The sequence below is a fragment of the Pelodiscus sinensis genome, chromosome 4 (genome assembly GCF_052426305.1).
Source record: "Pelodiscus sinensis isolate ZL-2025 chromosome 4, ASM5242630v1, whole genome shotgun sequence".
NCBI classification, from domain to species: domain Eukaryota; kingdom Metazoa; phylum Chordata; order Testudines; family Trionychidae; genus Pelodiscus; species Pelodiscus sinensis.
This window is the reverse complement of record NC_143055.1, coordinates 51007387-51027906: the sequence shown is the minus strand read 5'-3', so window position 1 is coordinate 51027906 and position 20520 is coordinate 51007387. Positions and strand designations below refer to the sequence as shown.

The window sequence follows — 20520 nt, the reverse complement described above, 5'->3', positions numbered from 1 at the left end:
TTCTCTGCACCACTCAGATCTATCACAGCAGTTATCCAATTTGTCTGCTTAATTCTTCCCAATATCAAGTACTGTATTTAGTAGTTCTGGTTCATGGTTCTGTACTCAGCTGTTGGCTGAGATTTCAAGTGCTAATCATTTGATGTTTTCAAATGCAAAACTACAGAAATGTGTGGTTGATTATGTTATTAAATAGTGCTTAATTTTAGTTAAGTTGCCCTCAGGTGATTTGTAAAGAGCACTATGGCGCTATTTATTGTGTATCTTCATTGGAAAAAATGAAAAGGAGAAAACATTTATTGGGTAACCTACTTTTTGAAGTAATATGTCAAAACATCAAAGAATAAATCCACTAGGAGATTAACATTTACTGTACTTTGTAATTATTGTGATCATGATATTGCAAGTCAGATTCATTCTTCAAACACAGATGTTTACACTACTTTCTGCTTTTATCACTAGTTGCAAGCAGTCTTAGCCAATGAGCAAACAATACATTTCAGTTTCCAGTGCTGATCTCAAGCCAATAAAACTATTGATGTGTGAGTTAAATACTTAAAATGACTGATTGTAGGATTGGCCTTTCATGGCAGGTAGGTGCCTATATGCCCTTTTGAATACCTTTACGGTCTATTAACATTAATAAATAAAAAGAATACCCCAACAGTAAAAATAGCAGGCATGAAAGAGTTATTTTAATCAGCTTTCTAATTAGTTGTGTGCATTCTCATCAGAGTTTGATTTTAATAAATGAGGGAAAGCTTTTGAATAAGAGAAAGGTTTAAACAGAAGACTGGGTTTTCACCTTCAGCTGCAATTAGAGCTTTTGCCTTAAACCTCATTCTTCGCAGAGTTTCACAAGTTCATAAATTGAACAACAATCTGAACACAGACAAAAATTGATTATATTTTGGGACAAGAGGAAAACGGGTAGAAAACTAGTGGACAAAAACAAAGCAAAGACCTATGAATAAAATGAAAAATTATGCCAAACTGAAGACTACTTAAAGTAAAAACAACCAGGAGTCCTGTTACACCTTAAACTTAAAGATTAACACATTTATTAGGGCATAAGCTTTCATGGGTTGCAGCTCACTTCGTCAGATGCATGAAGCAGAAACTTCAGTATGGCAAGGATTTATACAAACCTACAAAGATGAGACTGCTACATCATTATAACAGACTGAAGTTTCCGCTTCCACTTCATGCATCTGACGAAGTGAGTTGCAGCCCCTGAAAGCTTATCCCTAATATATGCCTTTAAGGTGCCACAGGACTCCTCATTGTTTTTGCTGATACAAACTAACATGGCTATGATACTTAAAGTAAAAATTTATTTCAGGATATTAGAACTCATTTCCTCTTGTCCTTTTTTAAACAGCTAAAGAGACTTGAGGAAGTGAGTCAAAATCCTGGAAGCTATTTGTACTACACCAAAAAGAAATCTATAAAATAATGTGTGCATAGATACATTGAAAAATATAATGTGCAATGGCTTCATGGCACATGCATTTACCTTTGTCAGTGAAGAGTGAAGCTTAGAAAGTGTCTTAACCTTGAGCAACTTCTGTCTCTCCTTACCAGACCAATATCATAATAGATCTACTGTCATGTATTGTAAATAAATATTTTGTTAAGCCTCTTTGATGCTTTGAAGTTCTTGTTTTTTTCCAGATTTTGTTACTCCTTACATTAAGATGTTTTTCAGATTGTTTACTGAAAATTCAGGGTGCAAAGAAACTTTTATTCAAGATATAAATATATCAAATGTTATGATTCATCTAATTGAATAACGGATTTGTTACAAAATATTTAAAATATTCTGAATCACAAAGAATTGTACAGTAATTACAAATTTACACATTATATTAAACAGACTGACTGTACAGAATACAGAGCAGCATTAGGCCAGAGAAGAGAACTGGAAGCCAAGGTAGGTTGATATTCTCCCTTTTACTTTGATGGAGCAGGATTTTATTCCTAGAATTTATTCTAAATTATTTTCTTGATCAAGTCACAAACTATCTGTAAAACTGGGTAATGGTTACCATTCTCTGTAAAGGTGTAACTACTAGGGTTGCCAGATGATTGAAACAAAAATACCGAACACCCCCTCCCCCCCCCAAAAAAAACAACCCAAGAAAAAATTCTGTTGAAGGGGATAAAAAAGGGAAGGGGAACCAAAGTTGTTGTTGAGCCCCAAAAAATTATTTTTAAATAAAACAGCATTAAAACAGCACGTCCCCTTTAAGTGCAGGAACAGGGGAGCGGTTGAGCACTAAGACCTAGGTCTTTTGGTCCGCAGCCATTTTGTTTACTGGTAAGCATAGGGGCTGGGGTCGGGAGGCTGGGAGCATTGGGAGCCGGGTGCTGAGTGTTTGTAGGGTTGCCAGGTGCCCAGCATTTTCGCCTCCTGGCCAGGGAAAAATTCAGAAAATATCGGACATTTTAGGTGTCCGGTATTCTCTGATTGTTTTTTACCAGACAGGAGTCGAAAATACCGGACTGTCCAGGTGAATGCAGGACACCTGGCAACTCTAGTAACTACTCTGATCTACATATTCAAAAGGAAATACAGTAAACTTCCGATAATCCGGCACCTTTAGGACCCAGGGGGTGCCGGATTATCAAATATACCGGACTATTGGAAGGGGGAGGCTATGAGGGGTTTGCGGTGGAGTGGGGGGGGATGCGCCCCTCGGAGCTGCAGGACCAACCCGGCAGCACCCAAGCTGCTCTGCCCCAGGCTTCCCGGAGTCAGCCGCTGGTCAGTTTCAGCAGCGGCTGACTTGGGGACGCCCTGGGCAGAGCAGCTGGGTTGCTGCCGGGTTGGTCCCCTAATGCCGCCCCTTGGCCAGTTTCAGCAGCGGCTGAATCGGGGAAGCCGGGGGCAGAGCAGCTCCAGTTGTCCAGCACTTCCGGGTTCCAGATGGTGCCGGACCATCAGGAGTGCCGGACCACTGGATGCTAGAGTTTTACTGGACTGTTGAAACTACACAATTTATAAAATGTTTGAAGTAAAATAAAAAGTACATGAAGATTCACTATAACCTAATAGTGATATTGGTGTGATTTATGTCAATAATAGTGGCATAAAATAGCACATGAAAATGTCTCCACTGTAAATTGGATATGAATATTAATATATTTCTTCCCAAACCCTCCACATTCTGTTACACAGTAGAGAGCAAATCCTAGAGGAATCAAGTTGAGGCACAGCATTTTCCCAGTGACTGTGGCAGGAAGAGTATTGCACAGTTCTTGACATTTACATTCTGCTGTTGGCAGTGCTTCAGGCAACATTTATATGCAGGACACTCATACCTATACTCAATTCTTTAGGGAAAGGAAGAAAACGCAAACAGAAGATCCAGGAGATGGAGGTAAAACAAATACAAAAATGGAGCAGTGAGGAATCAAATAGGTGGAAGAGCAAAACCAATGGCTTAGCAACAGCACATCTGAATTTTTAGCAATCTTCGCTCAGTCTCTTTCCCACCTAAGCTGGGAGGTGTTGGGAACCTAATGGAAACAAATATGCATCCTTTTGAGCAGAGAGCACACCTTTTATTACTGTTTAGTTGCCTCAATAAGAGTGTTGGTAGACTCTGAGAAGAACTATGTCCAATCATAGTGGCAGGGTGAATGGGATAAGATTTCTGAAGAGCATGTGTGTGTGTGTGGGGGGGGGGGGGGGGGGGAGGGGGGAGAAATAGGGCTAGATCCACAAATGGATTTGGCCACATTTGCTGCCAAAATATAGATCCTCAACCCCCCTGCTCATGGCCGCCAAGGGCTGAAGGGATCTAAAGTTCATAGATACCTACTTTTCCCCAGAAAAGTCCCCTATACACCTACAAATCTAGTGACAATGTGCCTAATCACCTCAAACTAACTCATACCTAAGCCCCATTACTATCCTGAACTAGGGTACTGCTCTGCCCATCTTAGCTGTGGGAAGAACCAGTGGACACTGTCAGAAGCTGCTTACAAGATCAGGCCTGACCCAAAACAGTGGAGTGATAGTTCCAGGCCCCTTTAAAACTTTTAGCCCAGTGGTCAGGCACTCATCTAGGATGTGGGAGACTTGGTTCGATTTGCCCCGCCCCGACCTGATGCTGGGAAAGGACTAGAATTGGAGTTGTCCCTTCATCACTAGGCTGTGGGGTATTCTGGAGCTGGTTTCTCTCATTCTCGCCTGATGTGCTGTGTATAAATAATTAAATATGCACAGAAAACAGAAGGCCCAGAGCTTTAGCCTCAAGCAGGTGATTGAATCTGTACCCAGTGGTTATGGCATTCTCACTCTTTTCGAAAGCCCTGTGATTTGGGCACTCTCTTGTGAGGCAGGCGGAGCCTAGAATTAAGCCTTGGTCTTCCACATTCTGGGTGAGTGCCCTAACCACAGGGCTACAAGTTATAAGGCAAGGTGCTACTACCTCCAGCATATTTTTAAACAGAAAGTTTAGGTTCCTATTTTCAGGAGAAGGTTCATGGTAAATTCTTAGCCAAAGGAGGCACCTCCCACCTGCCAAGACATAAGCACTTGCAAGATAGGGCCTATGAACCCCTTTCTCCTTGGTATTTCCTGTTGGCGAGAGTAGGGAGTCTCCCTGTTAAGCTTGCTAGCTTTTATGGATCCTGTTCCTAGATATTCACTCTCTCCTATGTATTGTAGTGGATGCCTGGGTGCCCAAATCTGGGCCAACTATAAGGCGCCTAAAGAGAAGGCATTCCAATGCTGAGCCAGTCCCCTTTGAGGATCTAGCTGAAGATTCTAAAAGAACAACCCACAAAAAAATGAACTAAAAAAAAAGTGAAAGAGGAGACGAGGGCAATAAACTGAGGCTATATCTATACTACGGAATTTTAAAAACGCTGCTGCATCCAGGAAACGTGTTTGCTCTTCCAAAATTTTTTTCGGAAGAGAAGACACATAAACCTTGTTTTACAAAGAAAAAGGGATGTTCCAGAAAAGGCAGGTTTTCCGACATTTGACCCAGTGTAGATAGGCCTAATGTCGGAAAACCCTCTTCCGAAAAAAGAAGCGGAAAAAGCTACACAAAGTCCGAATTGCAAAATTAAATGTAAAACAAAGACATACTTAAACACCCACAAACAGACACTTAACCAAAAAGACAAACATTTATGCTATAAACTTAAAAAACAACAAATAGTCTGGTAGTACTTTAAAGACTAACAAAACATGTAGATGGTATCATGAGCTTTCGTGGGCACAGCCCACTTCTTCAGATGACTAGAGTGTTGTATGTCCAGAACCAAAATAAATAGTGGAGAAGGAAGGAGGGGAGAGGGAAAAAATAGGAAGGGAGGACAAAAGGAGGCAGTGGGTATATAAATATCAAAGGGAAAACCAACCTGGTATGTAACAGGCAAAACTGATAGTCTATAAGCACCTAAAAACTGGATAGTTAAAAGAAGCAGATACGGGCAATTAGTTATTCACTTCTCTCATTCTAATTCACTAATTCTCATTAACTATTCACCTCTTACCAATATTAGCAAATTCATCTAAGGTGCGATTCAAAACAAAACTCCTGAAAATGTTTGAATCAAAGCATGTAGGTAATCAAGAGAAAGAAATAATCTCCTCTCCTCCTTCTACTCCTTGACAACACAGCCTGGACTTGGTGACCTTCAGGACATACTGCAATGCTGACCTGTTTTCCCAGGCTTTTCCTGAGGAAAGGGAGGGCTGACTTGAAGGTCAGGGACAACCAGAAGACTACTTAAGGGGTTGGAGTCAGAAATGGTATCTGGAGGTTAGCAGACATTATGGGAGGTTAAACATAAAAATATTGTATGTGTTTACAAGAAGTTTGGGGGAGTAACCTCTTGTAGGAGGGGTTTTTTGTTGTTTGGTTTTGTGATCCTTATGACCCATGTAATTTCTGTACAGAACTAAACCACTGAAATGGTATTTTATATATGTAATTACGGACTAGAAACTTAGGCGAGGCTATGCTCAGCTTTACCACACCTAACTTTTAGGGCTCTAGGAAATCACTGGGACTCATAAAGCCTGAGTTTGCCCCCCATGCTCTCTCAACAATAAACAGGGAGAAACAGGTGCCTTAGAATGAGATTCACAAAAGCTAGCATGCTAGGGGATGCCTTGCCTAAACTAGCCAATGGGAGATATCGAGCCAATGGGTTAATGCTAAGCCTTGCCCCTCTCAGGCTACGTCTATACTGCAGCCTTTTGCCGGCAGAGTATGCTAATGAAGAACTCATTAGCATTTGTCATGCTGTCATTTGCATATTCTCTGTCGATGCTTTTTGCACAAGAGGTTTCTGCGCAAAAACAAGCCTTGTAGTTGGATTTATTTTGTGCAAAAAAAACAAACCTTTTGCGCAAGATCCTTATGCCTCAAAAAAGGAGGTATAAGGATCTTGTGCAAAAGGATTTATTTTGCGCAAAACAGATCTGTCTACACTGCTTATTTTTGCTCGAGAACCTCTTGCGCAAAAAGCATCGGCAGAGATTATGCAAATGACAGTGTGACAAATGCTAATGAGCGCTTCATTAGCATACTTTCTTTCGGCAAAAGCCTGCAGTGTAGACGTAACCTCAGAGACAGGCACCAATCTGAGCTTGGGGTTCTCAGGCTTGGTCTACATTACAAACTTATGTCGATAAAACTAACTTGCTCAGGGTTGTGGCTTCTCCCATCAACATAGCTACATATCTCTAGGCTGATGGGAGAAGCTTCCTAAGTGCTTCAGCAGCATAGCAGCCTGCACAAGTGCAGCGACAGCACTGTAAGTGTAGACTAGGGATATGATTGTGTACATTAACCAATGAGCCTAGGCTCATCAGTTAACCTTCAGGGTTACACATAAGCTCCCTCCCGTGCTGCTGCCATGCCCTCCGCCCCCCCACACACACTGCTGCCTCTGATACAAAGACAGCAACATTGATTGGTAGGGGGAGCAGGCAGGAGCCAGCGCTCGCAGGGAGCCAACACTGACAGCCAGAGAGATGCCTACCTGCCTTCCACATTGCTGCCTCTGATACAGAGGCAGCAGTGTAGGGGGCAGGCAGGAGTCAGCATGCATAGGGAGCTGATTTTTAAGCTGGCTCCCATGAAACTGTCTCTCCCGCCCCACATGTGTTATTGTGTAGCCACTGAACATTTCAGAAGTTACATGTTTACCAAAACACACACACATATTTTAACATTCCTAGTGTAGACAAGCCCTCAGCTACTACCCCTCTCTTGGTGTCAGGCACCTATGCCATTTTTTTAAGTAGCCTGAGGGTAAAAGGGCAGCAAGAGGACAACCCTCTCATAATTTTTAGCCCAGTGGTTAGAGTACTCACTTGGGATATGGCAGACTCATGGTTCAAGTTTTCCAGGGGAAGCAGTCTGCTACTAAGTGCCCTAACCACTGAGCTATAGGAAAATCTCTCTTACTCGGTCCTGCTGAAGCTTTTCCATTGTGGCTAAATAACTGTAAAATTCAGTGAACGGCATGAGAGAGACTGCCACTCCTAGTGCACTATCCATGTCTACAGAGTCAGTCTGTCTGTCTCTCTATCTCATTCCATTGTGGACAAATTAAAGAATCGCTGGGCCAGAGAGGGTTATTTGCAAGACCACTTCTTTAAAAAATTGTTAGAACTGAGTTCCATCACCACTCATGTTTTGTCACCATCCACTGCTTTCCTCCACCATTAGCTTTTTTATATTGTCAGGTTTCCAGTGCTCATACAAATGGTGAACTGTATTCATCCCTGGTGCAACTCCTATAAACCATTAGTTATCCTAGGGATGAATTTGTGTCTCTGAGAATATTTGATAGCTTCTCTCCTACATGTTTTTGATTAAATATTTTGATGGGGAAATCTCATCTCTGTCAGCCTGACATATTGCAGTTACTGCACTGACAGATGACATCGGTAATTTGACTTGGGTTTGACACTGTCTGACCTTCTATACAATTTAAATCCAGATGATGGCAACTGCTCAGGTTTCACACATATGCTAGCTGAGACTGATTTTGCAACCTTTTCGGAATTGACTACATTCCTTCCGCTACAAATTACCCCCGTGTACTTCAGCTGGACTACCTGCAGAATAGGGTAAAATTTAGCATGAATGAAGGTGACAGGAATTGCTAAATGCCAAGTTGGAGTGATTTGTCCAAATAAAAGGGCAATATATTAGCATGACAATGGCATGATAAACATGCATTGGTACTGCCCCATTGGTTCAATTACCATCAATTCAGTTCTTTAGGACAGTCCTGTATGGCATGGGTGAAAGGACCTAAAAATCCACAAGCCCGGTACAAGAACAACCTCCTTCAAAAGAGGGTTTGGTAGGTTTTCTTACTGGGAAAGAACAGATGAAAAACTTGCCTCGCACAAGACTAACAAAACGCAAAACCACTTTGACTAGGAGATGCGCTACTAAATTCAGCCATGAAACGGTTCATTCCGGAGAGCAGTTAAATGGGAGAAAAAAGATGGAAATCAGCGACCGCACGAAAAGGTCTGCTATACTTTACTTACAACTTCGCCACTGGGGCTACACCGGACTGCGGCTCTTGGAAGCATTTCTCGTTACTATTTCGGTTAACAGCAATCTAACCACAGGGACGTTTTGTACTGATGGAGAGATAGTTTTACTGACAAAACAGTAATCAGATGCAAAACCCCTCTCCCCGGCAGATAACAGTTCTCGGAACAAATCTGGATTAACTACCGCCCCTTTTCCCTGACTATGGGCAGCACCTCTACCGGGGCGCGCAGCCAGACCTCGAATGGGGAATATGAACAAAAATGCGGATTCCACTGGCTCAAGAGCAATGATTATTTTGACTCCCCGGTCAGTCCCCCAATGAGACACTTCGGTAGCTCTCAGGCTACCCTGCTGCCCCTCCAAAACCAATGCACCTCTGCCAGCAGAAAGCACTGCTCACGCGTCTCCAAAACTCGCGCTCAAGCGACTCATTGGCGGGCCAAACTAAGCAAAGCTTCGCAAAGTTCCTGCAACTGAAACGCAGGGCAGCAGCACTCACCGCAGCGCAACAAAGCCAAAGCCCCAGCCCCCGGGAGCGGGAGGGACTTCGGAATAGCGGGAGGAACCTGCCCCTCCGTGCGACCCGCTGTTCCGACTGTTTGCAGCCAGAGTTTTCACACTAAACACAGCTGGGGTGTCTTTACCGGGGGGGGGGGGGGGGGGATAGGCAAGGCCGCCACTCTCCTCTGCCTCGGCAGAGAGGCGCACAGGTGCTGGAAGGAGGGAGCCGGCTTGACGTGTTTTCCGCCGGCTACTGGCTGTTCAGTTCGGCCCAGGCGGAGGTGCATTAGGAGTTGCCTTTATCCCCAAACTCCTCCACACCGGCCGCGCTGCCAGCCCCGCGCAGGAAGCGGAGAAGCCGGTGCGTGCTGCCCCTTCCCTCCCCGGTTCCTGGATGCACCGTCCCCCCGCGCACGAAGCAGGCGGAGGAGCGCGGAGCCCCCGCGCGGCACAGCCCCACCTGTTGGAAAGCCCAGCAGCAGCGGCAGCAGCACGGCGCCCGCCAGCTCCCAGGCCAGGCAGGAGCCTTCCATGCTGCTCCTCGCGCCCGGCGCTGCCACGAGCCTCCGGAGCGCTCAGACACCGCGGCAGCGGCAGCCTCGGCAGTGGTGGAGGGAGCGCAGCGCCACCGCCAACCTGCTCCTCCTCCAGCCACGCCCCCCCGGCCCGGGCCGCTGCTCGCTCGGGCGTCTCGGCTGGGCTCCCCCAGTCAGGCTCATCCAGTTCCCGCCGGGCCCCTCCCTTTGAGCCACTGCCCGAGGGGGCTGGGGGGGGGGGGGGCGGGTCGGACACTCGGTGTCGCGTGACGCCGGGTGTCAGCCAGAGGGGCCTCACACGTTATCAGGACGAGCTCTCGGACGCTGCGGAGCGCGGGGAGCAGCCCGGGAGCCCGCCTAAAGCCAGCGGCGGGGCGCTGCGCTGCACTGAGAAGCGACCAGCCGGCAGCTTGGTCACAGCTTCCAGCCCCGACACTCGCTAAACGGAGGGCCACTGGGATATGGTTATGGAATCGGCATCAGTCCTGCGTGTAGCCTCTGTGTAGGTAATGGGGCTTCTCCACACCAGGGTTAGCCTGCACCCTGCAGGGAGCGCTGGGCAGGACTGGGCTCTGGAGGGGGAACTCATTCCTTAACAAGCAGAGCTACAGCTAAACAAAGCCTCTTTCCCTTCAGAAAGAACCTGAGCCATACAATGGGATCAAATATCTCTACAGCCGTGAAAAAAAAGGGGAGGGGAGAATCCTTGCCCAAAGGTATAGACACACGTACACACACACGCTGGCGAACAGATCATGTGTATACATAAACAGACACGTTTAACAGCACTGAAATTCCACTCAGCACCAGATAACCCAGACAACATCCTACTCATTTCTATAAGGCACTCCCATGCGGAAATAACTTTTTTTATGTTGTTAGACATCCAGAGAGAGAAAAGACACAATTGGGCCGTGTGAAGGAAAACTGTCAAAAAGCTAAAGAGAATTAAAACCCCTAAAATATTGTTTATTATGCATCAGCATGTATTGAGGGAGACAGGTTAAGTTTTTAGAATCAATGTGAGCTTACTTTCAAGTGTGTCAGTAAAGATCAGAAGAGTTATTGAAAATAAGTTATTCATTTTCTTTTCTTTTTTTTCCTTCTAAAACTGTCATTCCTTCTAACCTCCCATCTGGGCAGGACAGTCTTTAGATCAAAGTCTTGTCTTTGTCTTGTATGTATAAAATGGCTGTCTCAATTTCTCTACTTTCATCTTAGAACACTGGTCTCTATTGGTAGATAGCTGGAAACTGAATAATATATTTAAAAAATCAAATAGCATTCTTTAAAATCACATTTTTCACCAGGAGTCAACCTCAAAACTAATTTTGGAGGGGATTTTAATAGCAAAATATTTTCAATTTATGTCTATTCACTCCAACTGAGGAAGAGGGTGTCTCAGACTCCTTATATATCTAATCTATAAAATGCATATTTAAATTCATTTGTCCCTATAATCTTAAAGAGATATTGCCATTTTAGTCCTTAAAGAGTTTCCCAGCATCAGATGTCAAGTGCATAGATACAGTCTTTACTGGATCTATAAAAACTATATCCTATTCTTAAAGATATGTCTTGTGTTATTACATACATGATACTCTATTATAAAAATTGTCTTTTCAGTGGACTCTTAAGCAGAAAATAAAGGTTCTAAACTTCTTGATAAAACCTTTGTGAGTTTATAGTCTGAAATCTATATTAAGAAAATAGATTAGTTCTTACAAACTGCAGGGTACTGTAACTTTCCCCTTTGTTACCTCTGAGCATGGAAATCCTCTTCAAGGTTGTAGTAAGACATTTCAGTTAGTAACCCAGTGCAGTGAATTTGAAAATATTTGCAAAAAAGTTATTCTTCCCCAAGGTTTTTTCATTCCTGAGGATACTGTGTATAAAGACCAATATAGCTTAGCATAACAAGAAAATATAGAGAAACAACCCATCTTATTTACAGCTCAGTCTTGTGAACAGTGATTGTGGAACTCTGCCTTCAAAAAGCATTCTGCCTCTTCTAGGTATATTTTTGTATCATTTCCTCCGTGACTGATTGGGGCCTTCAAACACTAGCCCTGACACTTCCTTCCATTCTGTGTCAGGTCTGAGTAAAGAATTAACTTCTTGCTGGAGATCAAGTCAGACCTTTACATCCTGTAACAGGTTCTGTTACAGGTCATGAAAAATCCTACTGGGATTTCTTCCAGACCAAATGTTTTGCATGTCTACAAATCTAAATAAGTAATTACAAAGATGATTAAATATATGTGGGTATGTCTACACTACAGCACTAATACAAACTTAGTTCGAACTAAGCTAATTCAAACTAACGCATCCAGACTAAAAAACTAGTTCGAATTAGCGTTTTACTAATTTGAACTAGCATGTCCACACAGAGTGGACCCTGAACCGGGGTTAAGGATGGCCGGAAGCAGTGCCGGCAGGGCATCAGATGAGGACTTAGCGCGTGGAGCTGCTGTCTCAGGCTAGCCAAGGGCTGTGATTAAAGGGACCCGACCCCACCCCGGACAGACAGTTCTCAGGGGTGCCCCGCTTGCAAAGCAGTCCTGGCTTGGATTGCCCGGAGTACCCACACTGGGCACATCACAGCACTCGGCCATCAGACAGGCTGCACTTGCCGCAGGCTGCCATCTGGGGAAAGAGGGCAATTGGGGGGCTGCAGGAGAGGTTCCACCCCCAGAAGCCCGCAGAGCCAGCCCAGTCCTCCCCATCGGGGGCTCGTACCACATTCCTCCCTTACCTCCTTCCACTTATTCCTACCTATCCCCCCTTCCTGATGTACAAAATAAAGGACAATTGTGTTCAAAAATAGAATCTTTCTTTATTGAACAAACCTGGGGGAGACTGGGAAAAGGAGATGGGAGAGGGGAGGAGAGAGGGTGGGAGAGGGGAGGGCAACTACAATGATGAGGGGTTTGGAACAGGTCTCATATGAAGAGAGGTTAAAGAGACTGGGACTTTTCAGCTTAGAAAAGAGGAGATGGAGGGGGGATATGATAGAGGTCTATAAAAGCATGAGTGGGGTGGAGAGGGTGCATACAGAAAAGTTCTTCATTAGTTCCCATAATAGAAGGACTAGGGGACACCAAATGAAATGAATGGGTAGCAGGCTTCAAACTAGTAACAGAAAGTTGTTCTTCACAAAGCAAATAGTCAACCTGTGGAACTCCTTGCTGCAGGAGGCTGTGAAGGATAGAACTAGAACAGAGTTTAAAGAGAAGTTAGATCAAGTCATGGAGGTTGGGTCCATGGAGTGGTATTAGCCAGGGGGTAGGAGTGGTGTTCCTGCCCGAAGTTTGTGGAAGGCTGGAGATGGATGGCACGAGACAAATGGCTTGGTCACTGTCTTTGGTCCATCCCCTCCAGGATCCCTAGGGTTGGCTGCTGTCAGCAGACAGGCTACTGGGCTAGATGGACCTTTGATTTGACCCAGTACGGCCATTCTAAGCTCAAGGCTCAGGGTCGGGGAGTCTCAGTGGACCACCTTGATTTTCATGCAAACCTGCTCCTGGGTGGCCAGGCTGGCAGCAGTCCTGCCCTAGACGGCCGCTTTCCTGTGCCTAGTGCGGAGGTCATGGACGAGGTCCACAATGTCTGCACTGGACCAGGCGAGTGCCCGCCTCTTGCGGTCCTGGGGAAGGTCCCGGGAGCCGCCAGCCTGGTCCCGGGAAGAGGGGGAGGCCTGGGGGGCATCGGGTGGCTGGCTCAAGCCGTGCCAGGTGCAGGGACTGCTGGCTGGGTGCTGGCAGGCTTGCACCTGGCACGGACACCGTAGCCAGCCCGTGCCCCTTTAAGGGTTCCGGGGCTGGGAGGGGGGCAATAGAGTTTCCCCGGTATTGTCCAGAGTGGCCACCAGGGAAAGCTGGGGAGGGCTAACCTCCCACTAGTTCGAATTAAGGGGCTACCCACCCCTTAATTCGAACTAGGCTTAATCTTCGTACAATGAGGTTTACCTAGTTCGAACTAAGCGCTCCGCTAGTTCGAATTAAGTTTGAACTAGCGGAGCGCTAGTGTAGCGCCTATCAAAGTTAATTCGCACTAACGTCCGTTAGTTCGAATTAACTTTGTAGTGTAGACATACCCAGGGAGACTAAGTCAATTCCTCCAGTATTTTCTTTAAATTACATTTTTGGGAGAGGACATTTCTATCTGCATATAAACTTCAATAAAATAATAAAACTTTTGATTGATCTGACGTACATCACAAGAATAAGGGTACGTCTACACTACAGCGCTAATTCGAACTAACTTAGTTCGAATTAGCATTTTGCTAATTCGAACTAGCATGTCCACATTAAGTGGACCCTGAACAGGGCTTAAGGATGTCCGTAAGCAGTGCCGGCAGGGCATCAGAGGAGGACTTAGAGCGTGGAGATGCTGTCTCAGGCTAGCCAAGGGCTGTGCTTAAAGGGACCCGACCCCCACCCCGGACAGACAGTTCTCAGGGGTGCCCCGCTTGAAAACCAGTCCTGGCTTGGAGTGCCCGGAGTGCCCACACTGGGCACATCACACCATTCGGCCATCAGCCCGGCTGCACTTGCCGCAGGGGAGAGGGGATAACCGGGGGGCTGCAGGAGAGCTTCCACCCCCAGAAGCCCACAGAGCCAGCCCAGTCCTCCCCATCGGGGGCTCATACCCCATTCCTCCCTCACCTCCTTCCACTTACCCTTCCCTAGCCCCTTTTCTTGATGTACAAAATAAAGGACAATTGTGTTCAAAAATGGAATCTGTCTTTATTGAACAAAACTGGGGGAGACTGGGAAAAGGAGGTGGGAGAGGGGAAGAGAGAGGCTGGGAGAGGGGAGGGCAACTACAATGATCAGGGGTTGGGAACAGGTCCCATATGAAGAGAGGCTAAAGAGACTGGGACTTCTCAGCTTAGAATAGAGGAGACGGAGGGGGGACAGGATAGAGCTCTCTAAAAGCAGGAGTTGGGTGGAGAGGGTGCATACAGAAAAGTTCTTCATTAGTTCCCATAAAAAAGGACTAGAGGACACCAAAGGAAAGGAATGGGTAGCAGGCTTTAAACTAGTAACAGAAAGTTGTTCTTCACAAAGCAAAGAGTCAACCTGTGGAACTCCTTGCTGCAGGAGGCTGTGAAGGATAGAACTGGAACAGAGTTTAAAGGGAAGTGAGATCAAGTCATGGAGGTTGGGTCCATGGAGTGGTATTAGCCAGGGGGTAGGAGTGGTGTCCCTGCCCAAGGTTTGTGGAAGGCTGGAGATGGATGGCACGAGACTAATGGCTTGGTCACTGTCTTCGGTCCATGCCCTCCAGGGTCCCTAGGGTTGGCCGCTGTCGGCAGACAGGCTACTGGGCTAGATGGACCTTTGGTCTGACCCAGTACGGCCATTGTAAGCTCAGGGCTCAGGGTCGGGGGTCTCAGTGGACCACCTTGATTTTCATGCACACCTGCTCCTGGGTGGCCAGGCTGGCAGCTCTCCTGCCCAAGCCGGACACTTTCCTGTGCCTAGTGCGGAGATCGTGGACGAGGTCCACGATGCCCGCACTAGCCCAGGCGGGTGCCCGCCTCTTGCGGTCCCGGGCAAGCTCCCGGGAGCCGCCAGCCTGGTCCCGGGAAGAGGGGGAGGGCTGGGGGGTATCGGGTGGCTGGCTCGATCCGTGCCAGGTGCAGGGTCTGCTGGCTGGGTGCTGGCAGGCTTGCACCTGGCACGGGCACTGTAGCCAGCCCGTGCCCCTTTAAGGGTTCCGGGGCCGGGAGGGGGGCATAGAGTTTCCCTGGTGTTGGCCAGAGTGGCCACCAGGGAAAGCTGGGGAGGGCTAATCTCCCACTAGTTCGAATTAAGGGTCTACACAGCCCTTAATTCGAACTAGCTAGTTCGAACTAGGCTTAATCCTCGTAAAATGAGGTTTACCTAGTTCGAACTAAGCGCTCCGCTAGTTCGAATTAAATTCGAACTAGCGGAGCACTATTGTAGCACCTATTAAAGTTAGTTCGAACTAACATCCGTTAGTTCGAACTAACTTTGTAGTGTAGACATACCCTGAGAGAGTACACTGTTTGTTTCTTGGCTATACTCTTCCTGAGCTGAAAAGCTAAAAGCCTGCATTTGCTTAATACATTTTAATTTAGTAAAGCTAAAGTTGTGCCAAATAAAGAGCCCTCATTGTCTAGTGAGTCCGATTTTATTTTATGGAGATTTGTCATTTCCTCTAATCTGTCAAAAAAGGGGTCTCACCCAGCACATCCCGTTTAGGTTTCAGGCTGTCAGGTGACTTCCATTTTTGGATTGCTGTGTGTTTATTTAATTCCTATGTACCAACTGTGATTATTTCTGCAGATCTAATTTATGTTCTAATCCTGCAACTCTATGCCCTCTGGAACCAATGATAGTGGTTACCATTGACTAGACAGACTTCTTACATCAAAATATTGTTTATTACAAAGTTAGCATTTCAGGAGAAAAAAAACCAGTTCCAACAGCACATAAGTCTGGCTTACCAGATGTCTAAATGTCTTTTATAGGGGGGGACTCTGATTAAGGCAAATTCAATCTGCCTGTATGGACAAAGCACAATTAAAGGAGTGGAGGAAAATGCTGCTACAGGAGATGTTAGTGTGACATGAGGACAAAAAAGCAAGCAGAGAATGGGAATACAAAGGTCTTGATGGTCAGGAAGGAGCTGATGATGTGCATGGTGGATTCACAGGTCAGCCAGGTGCACAGGTACCTCCTCTGGTCTGTGCTGACCCACATTCCCTCCTTGCCAAGTTCCATAGCCTCCTCTCCCAGCAGCTCTAGAATGTGGAGGGGGAGGGGAGTGAAGGGCAGCCTCAAACTCAACCCCCAGCGATATGTCCCAGAACAAAAGCCTGTCCTCGCACCTGTCTGATTGCTGCACAGGGAGAATGTAATACACTGCTTTCCCTTCTCTCCTCCACCCCTCCCCGGAAGCTCTCACCCAGAATTACATTTCTGTGCTTCCCACATTCAATCTGCCTGTATGCCTTGTGTTCCCTAAAAATGCATGATTTCTCAACAACAGTATCTTTATTGCTTGTGTTGAATGGGGCATGCGGGGCTTACAAGTTTTACAGGCAAGAACACTCAATGCAGGAGGCACCTCATTAAGAGCAACATACATGACTGTCATCGCTGGCTGGCCATTCACAAAGCTGATTTTCAAAGTCTCTGATTTGCAGTGCCCCTCAGTATGTTTTCCTTATTGCCCTGGTGTCTGGCTACTCATAATCAGTGGGTAAATGCTGTCCCTCCCTGGCATAAAACTTTCCCCTTTACTTTCATAGGGTATGTCTACACTACAGTGTTATTTCGAAATATCTTATTTCAAAATAGTTAATTCGAAATAGCTTAATTCAAAATAACACATCTACACACAAAATGCATTTTGAAATAGCGTTTTGCTATTTCGAAATAGCGCATCCACACTGAGTGGACACTGAATTGTATTGAAGGCCCCCCACCCTGGACAGCCAGTTCTCAGGTGTCCCTGCTTGCTTGTCTACCTCGCTGAAGGACAGCAAAGCATTTGTGTCTCTGTGTGCTCTGGTTTCCCTTACTCGGGACACCACAGCACTCTGCAACATGGAGCTGGAGTGGCCCCTGGGCACTCTGGTGCTTCTCGTGAATGCGTAGCTTCGAGCCTGGCTGTACTTTCTGCAGGCTGCCATCGAGGAGGTCCATCGGGGGGCTGTCAGTATCCAGGAGGCCCTGTGGGAGAGCTTCCACCCTCAGGAGCACTAAGAGCCACCCCGGTCTGCCCCACTGGGGGCTTGTGCCTCATTCCTCCCCCACATCGTTCCACTTACCCTCCCAGCCCCCCTTCCTGATGTCAAATAAAATACACATATTTTCATGAACACAAACTCTCTTTATTTAACAAAATAAAGAAGTCTGATCTAGTCAATTATCTAGTTAATTAACTGCAAAACCTTCCCTTTGAATGTTGGTTTCATGAGGAATGGGAGCAAAGGGTAGGCTGGGTCTCCAAATATCACTATTGGCATTTCAGTGCCTCCAATGGTAATTTTCTAGTCTGGAAAGAAAGTTCCATCTGGCAGCTTTCTGAGGGAACTGGAGTTCCTAAAGATATGTACATCATACACCTTTCCCAGCCATCCCATGTTGATGTTGGTGAAACGGCCCTTGTGATCCACCAGTACCTTCAAAACTCCTTGACGAGGTGGTCAGAGAAGGGTGGCATCTGTAGCCCTACCACAAATAGGAAACCCCATCTCTACAAAGCCCTCTACTATGTTCTGCACGCTTCCCAAAGTCACTACCCTTCATAGCAGAAGTGTATTGATTGCCTTGGCTACTTGGATGATAGCAGCCCTCAGTGTAGATTTCCCCACTTCAAAATGATTCCTAACTGACCGGTAGCTGGCTGTCATTGCAAGCTCCAAGGGGCTTGCTTCTCAACTGTCAGAGCAGGACTCAATCTGGTATTGCTGTGTTATAGCTGAGAAGCAATTCACAAATTTCCATGAAAGTGGCCTTATGCATGTAAAAGTTTGCAGCCACTGCTGATCATCTCATAGCTGCATAACTATGCAGTCCCACCAGTATGTGCTTGTCTCATGGCACCAGAACCAGCTTTTGAATGCTGCCGTCATCTGCCAATTGCTTATCTCAAGTGCTTCACAGAAGAGTCTGTTTGTGGCCTCTTCAGATTCTTCCTCATTCTGGCAGGGCTTGGATAGGCTTGGGGAATACTGCATCATAAGGTGCAAGATGTTTGCTATGATTGCCATAGTACTTTGATGCTGAACGAGTTTCATGATGGGCTCCATATGTATGCTGCACAGATAGCCAGGGGAAAAAGGGCCCCAAACGATTGTTTGCCATTGCTTTCAAGTGGGGAAGAGGAGAGGGAGAGAGGAGATGAGTGCAATATGGGAGGCTGACAACAGGTACCCAGAACCTCCTGCTGCACTTTTTTTGTCCCATTGGGCACTGAGAACAAAACCCAGAATGCAAAGTGGTGGCAGGAACTTTAGGATAGCTCTCAAAGTTCATCCCCCTACTGGGGATGCACTATGTCAAACTGTTGTGCACATTGAGAACACGCACCTTTGACTTGACAAAGTTGGGTGCTAAAAATCAACCTTAATAAATGTGACCTTATCTCTCAGTGTAGACAAGACATAACTTCCTACAGTTTCATCTGCAGGACCTCTCTCTGTATCAACCTGTCTCCCTCTCAAAGCTCACTAACAACTTCCTGGTCAGTGTCTGGCAATTGGTCCCTTTCACAGGAATCAAGTAAGATTTAACTGATTACAGCCCTAGAAGCAGTGTTCCCTCTAATTTTTCCCACCCATGTGGGATCTGATATGGGGCTGGGGATGATGGGTTCAGGGTTAGGGCAGTGGATTGGAGTGTGTGTGGTGGGGGTTAGGGCTCCAACTGAGGATACAGACTCTGGGGTGGACCAGAGAGGTTTGAGGTGCAGGCTTCCATAGGATTGCGATGGGGAGAGAGGACTCCTCGAAGCTCTTACTACCTGCACAAGCATGTGAGCTGGAGTGAGGAGGCACCTCTTCCTGCCATGCTGCAGGACTGGGGCTGCCAGATAAGTGCCTTTCCCACAGCTGCATCAGGACCAGGCTGGGGCTGGGTTGGGACGAGGAGAGGGGTGTTTCTCCTCTGGCCATGACAGAGCCAGTCCAGGGCTGGGTTAGGGCTGAGGAAGGGATGCCTCTCTTCTAGCCACAGCAGGTCCATGCCAGGACTGAGTTTGGGCCAGGTAAGTGGTGCCAGGGGGGGCTACGGCAGATCCAGACAAGGGATGTTAAAATGCATTTATTAAGGTAAACATGTAACTGCTGAAAACTTCTCTTTGAAGAGTCAGGCAGCCTGTGACACTAGATTGTGTTTCAATATTCTTGTATTACATAGCAGTTCTATATCTGTCACAACCACTTTTGACAATTCATGATGATAAAAAGTCCAAGAGGTTATTTTGTTCTTGAAAATAACTTACATAAAAATCCCATCCCTGGTCTACACTGGGGAGTTATTTCAAAATAACACCCTTATTTTAAAATAAAAAGCGGAGCGCCCACGCTACCAAACCCTTTATTTCAAAATGAGAGGCTGGTTATTTTGAACTATTAACTCCTACTTTGCACGAGGAATAATGCTTATTTCAAAATAAGTTATTTCAAAATAACTTCCTAGTGTAGCCATGTCTCCAGTGTCTATAGAAATCCTTCTGGGCTTTTATTCATCACTGCATATCCCTAATTTTATGTGTGATGAAATTCTGGAAACTCCTATTCCCAATGTGCCCCAGATGTGATTTTCACAAGTGCTGTGCACCCACAAACTTTACTGATATCAAAAGGAACTGCTGGCTCACTAACTGAGGCTTATTATTTTTAATGTCCAACTCCTTATAATCATACATCAAAGGAATATCAGTCACATTAATAAACATGAAAAATTGTAGCTTAGCAAACTGATGTTCTGGTGCCTTTATATCTGGATTGGCTATGAGAAAAAGCAATTCACGATTATAGAGAGTTAGTTAAGGAATAAAAATAATGACCTTTTTCATTAGGATGGGTCTCCAGCCATCTACTGAGACTAATGGGTTTTCAATGCTTGAGAGGTCTGGTGAGTTTTGAATGTATCACACTGTATTTAGATTTACTATTCTAGTATTAAGATTCCAGTCCTACTGTAGGACTCATATGCAGGGTCAGGGCTGTCCCCATTTAGTCAATTGTAGCACTGGGCCCTGATGTCTCTGACCCAGATTAGATAAATAGCTTTTTCTGAGATATTTTGGGCACTTTCCCAATCCTTCCCACATATCCTTGGTATATGTTGAGTATCTGGGACTCTTCTTGGATGCTTCCAGGGGGAAGGGGGTTCTTCTGTGAGGGGGGATTTGATGCCAGTGGAAGGTGTGGTCCTGGGAGTCCTGCT

At 46.0% G+C, this 20520-nt stretch overlaps 1 protein-coding gene across 1 annotated transcript in view; it reads right to left on the bottom strand.

The window, feature by feature from the left end:
* Positions 1-9752, bottom strand: part of KIT (KIT proto-oncogene, receptor tyrosine kinase) — a 75983-nt gene extending 66231 nt beyond the window's left edge. Inside the window, exon 1 of the mRNA XM_075930410.2 lies at positions 9511-9752. Within this exon, the coding sequence (XP_075786525.2) occupies positions 9511-9583 (73 nt within the window). The 5' untranslated portion in view covers positions 9584-9752. The remainder of the gene's footprint in view (positions 1-9510) is intronic.
* Between the last annotated feature and the right edge of the window lie 10768 nt (positions 9753-20520).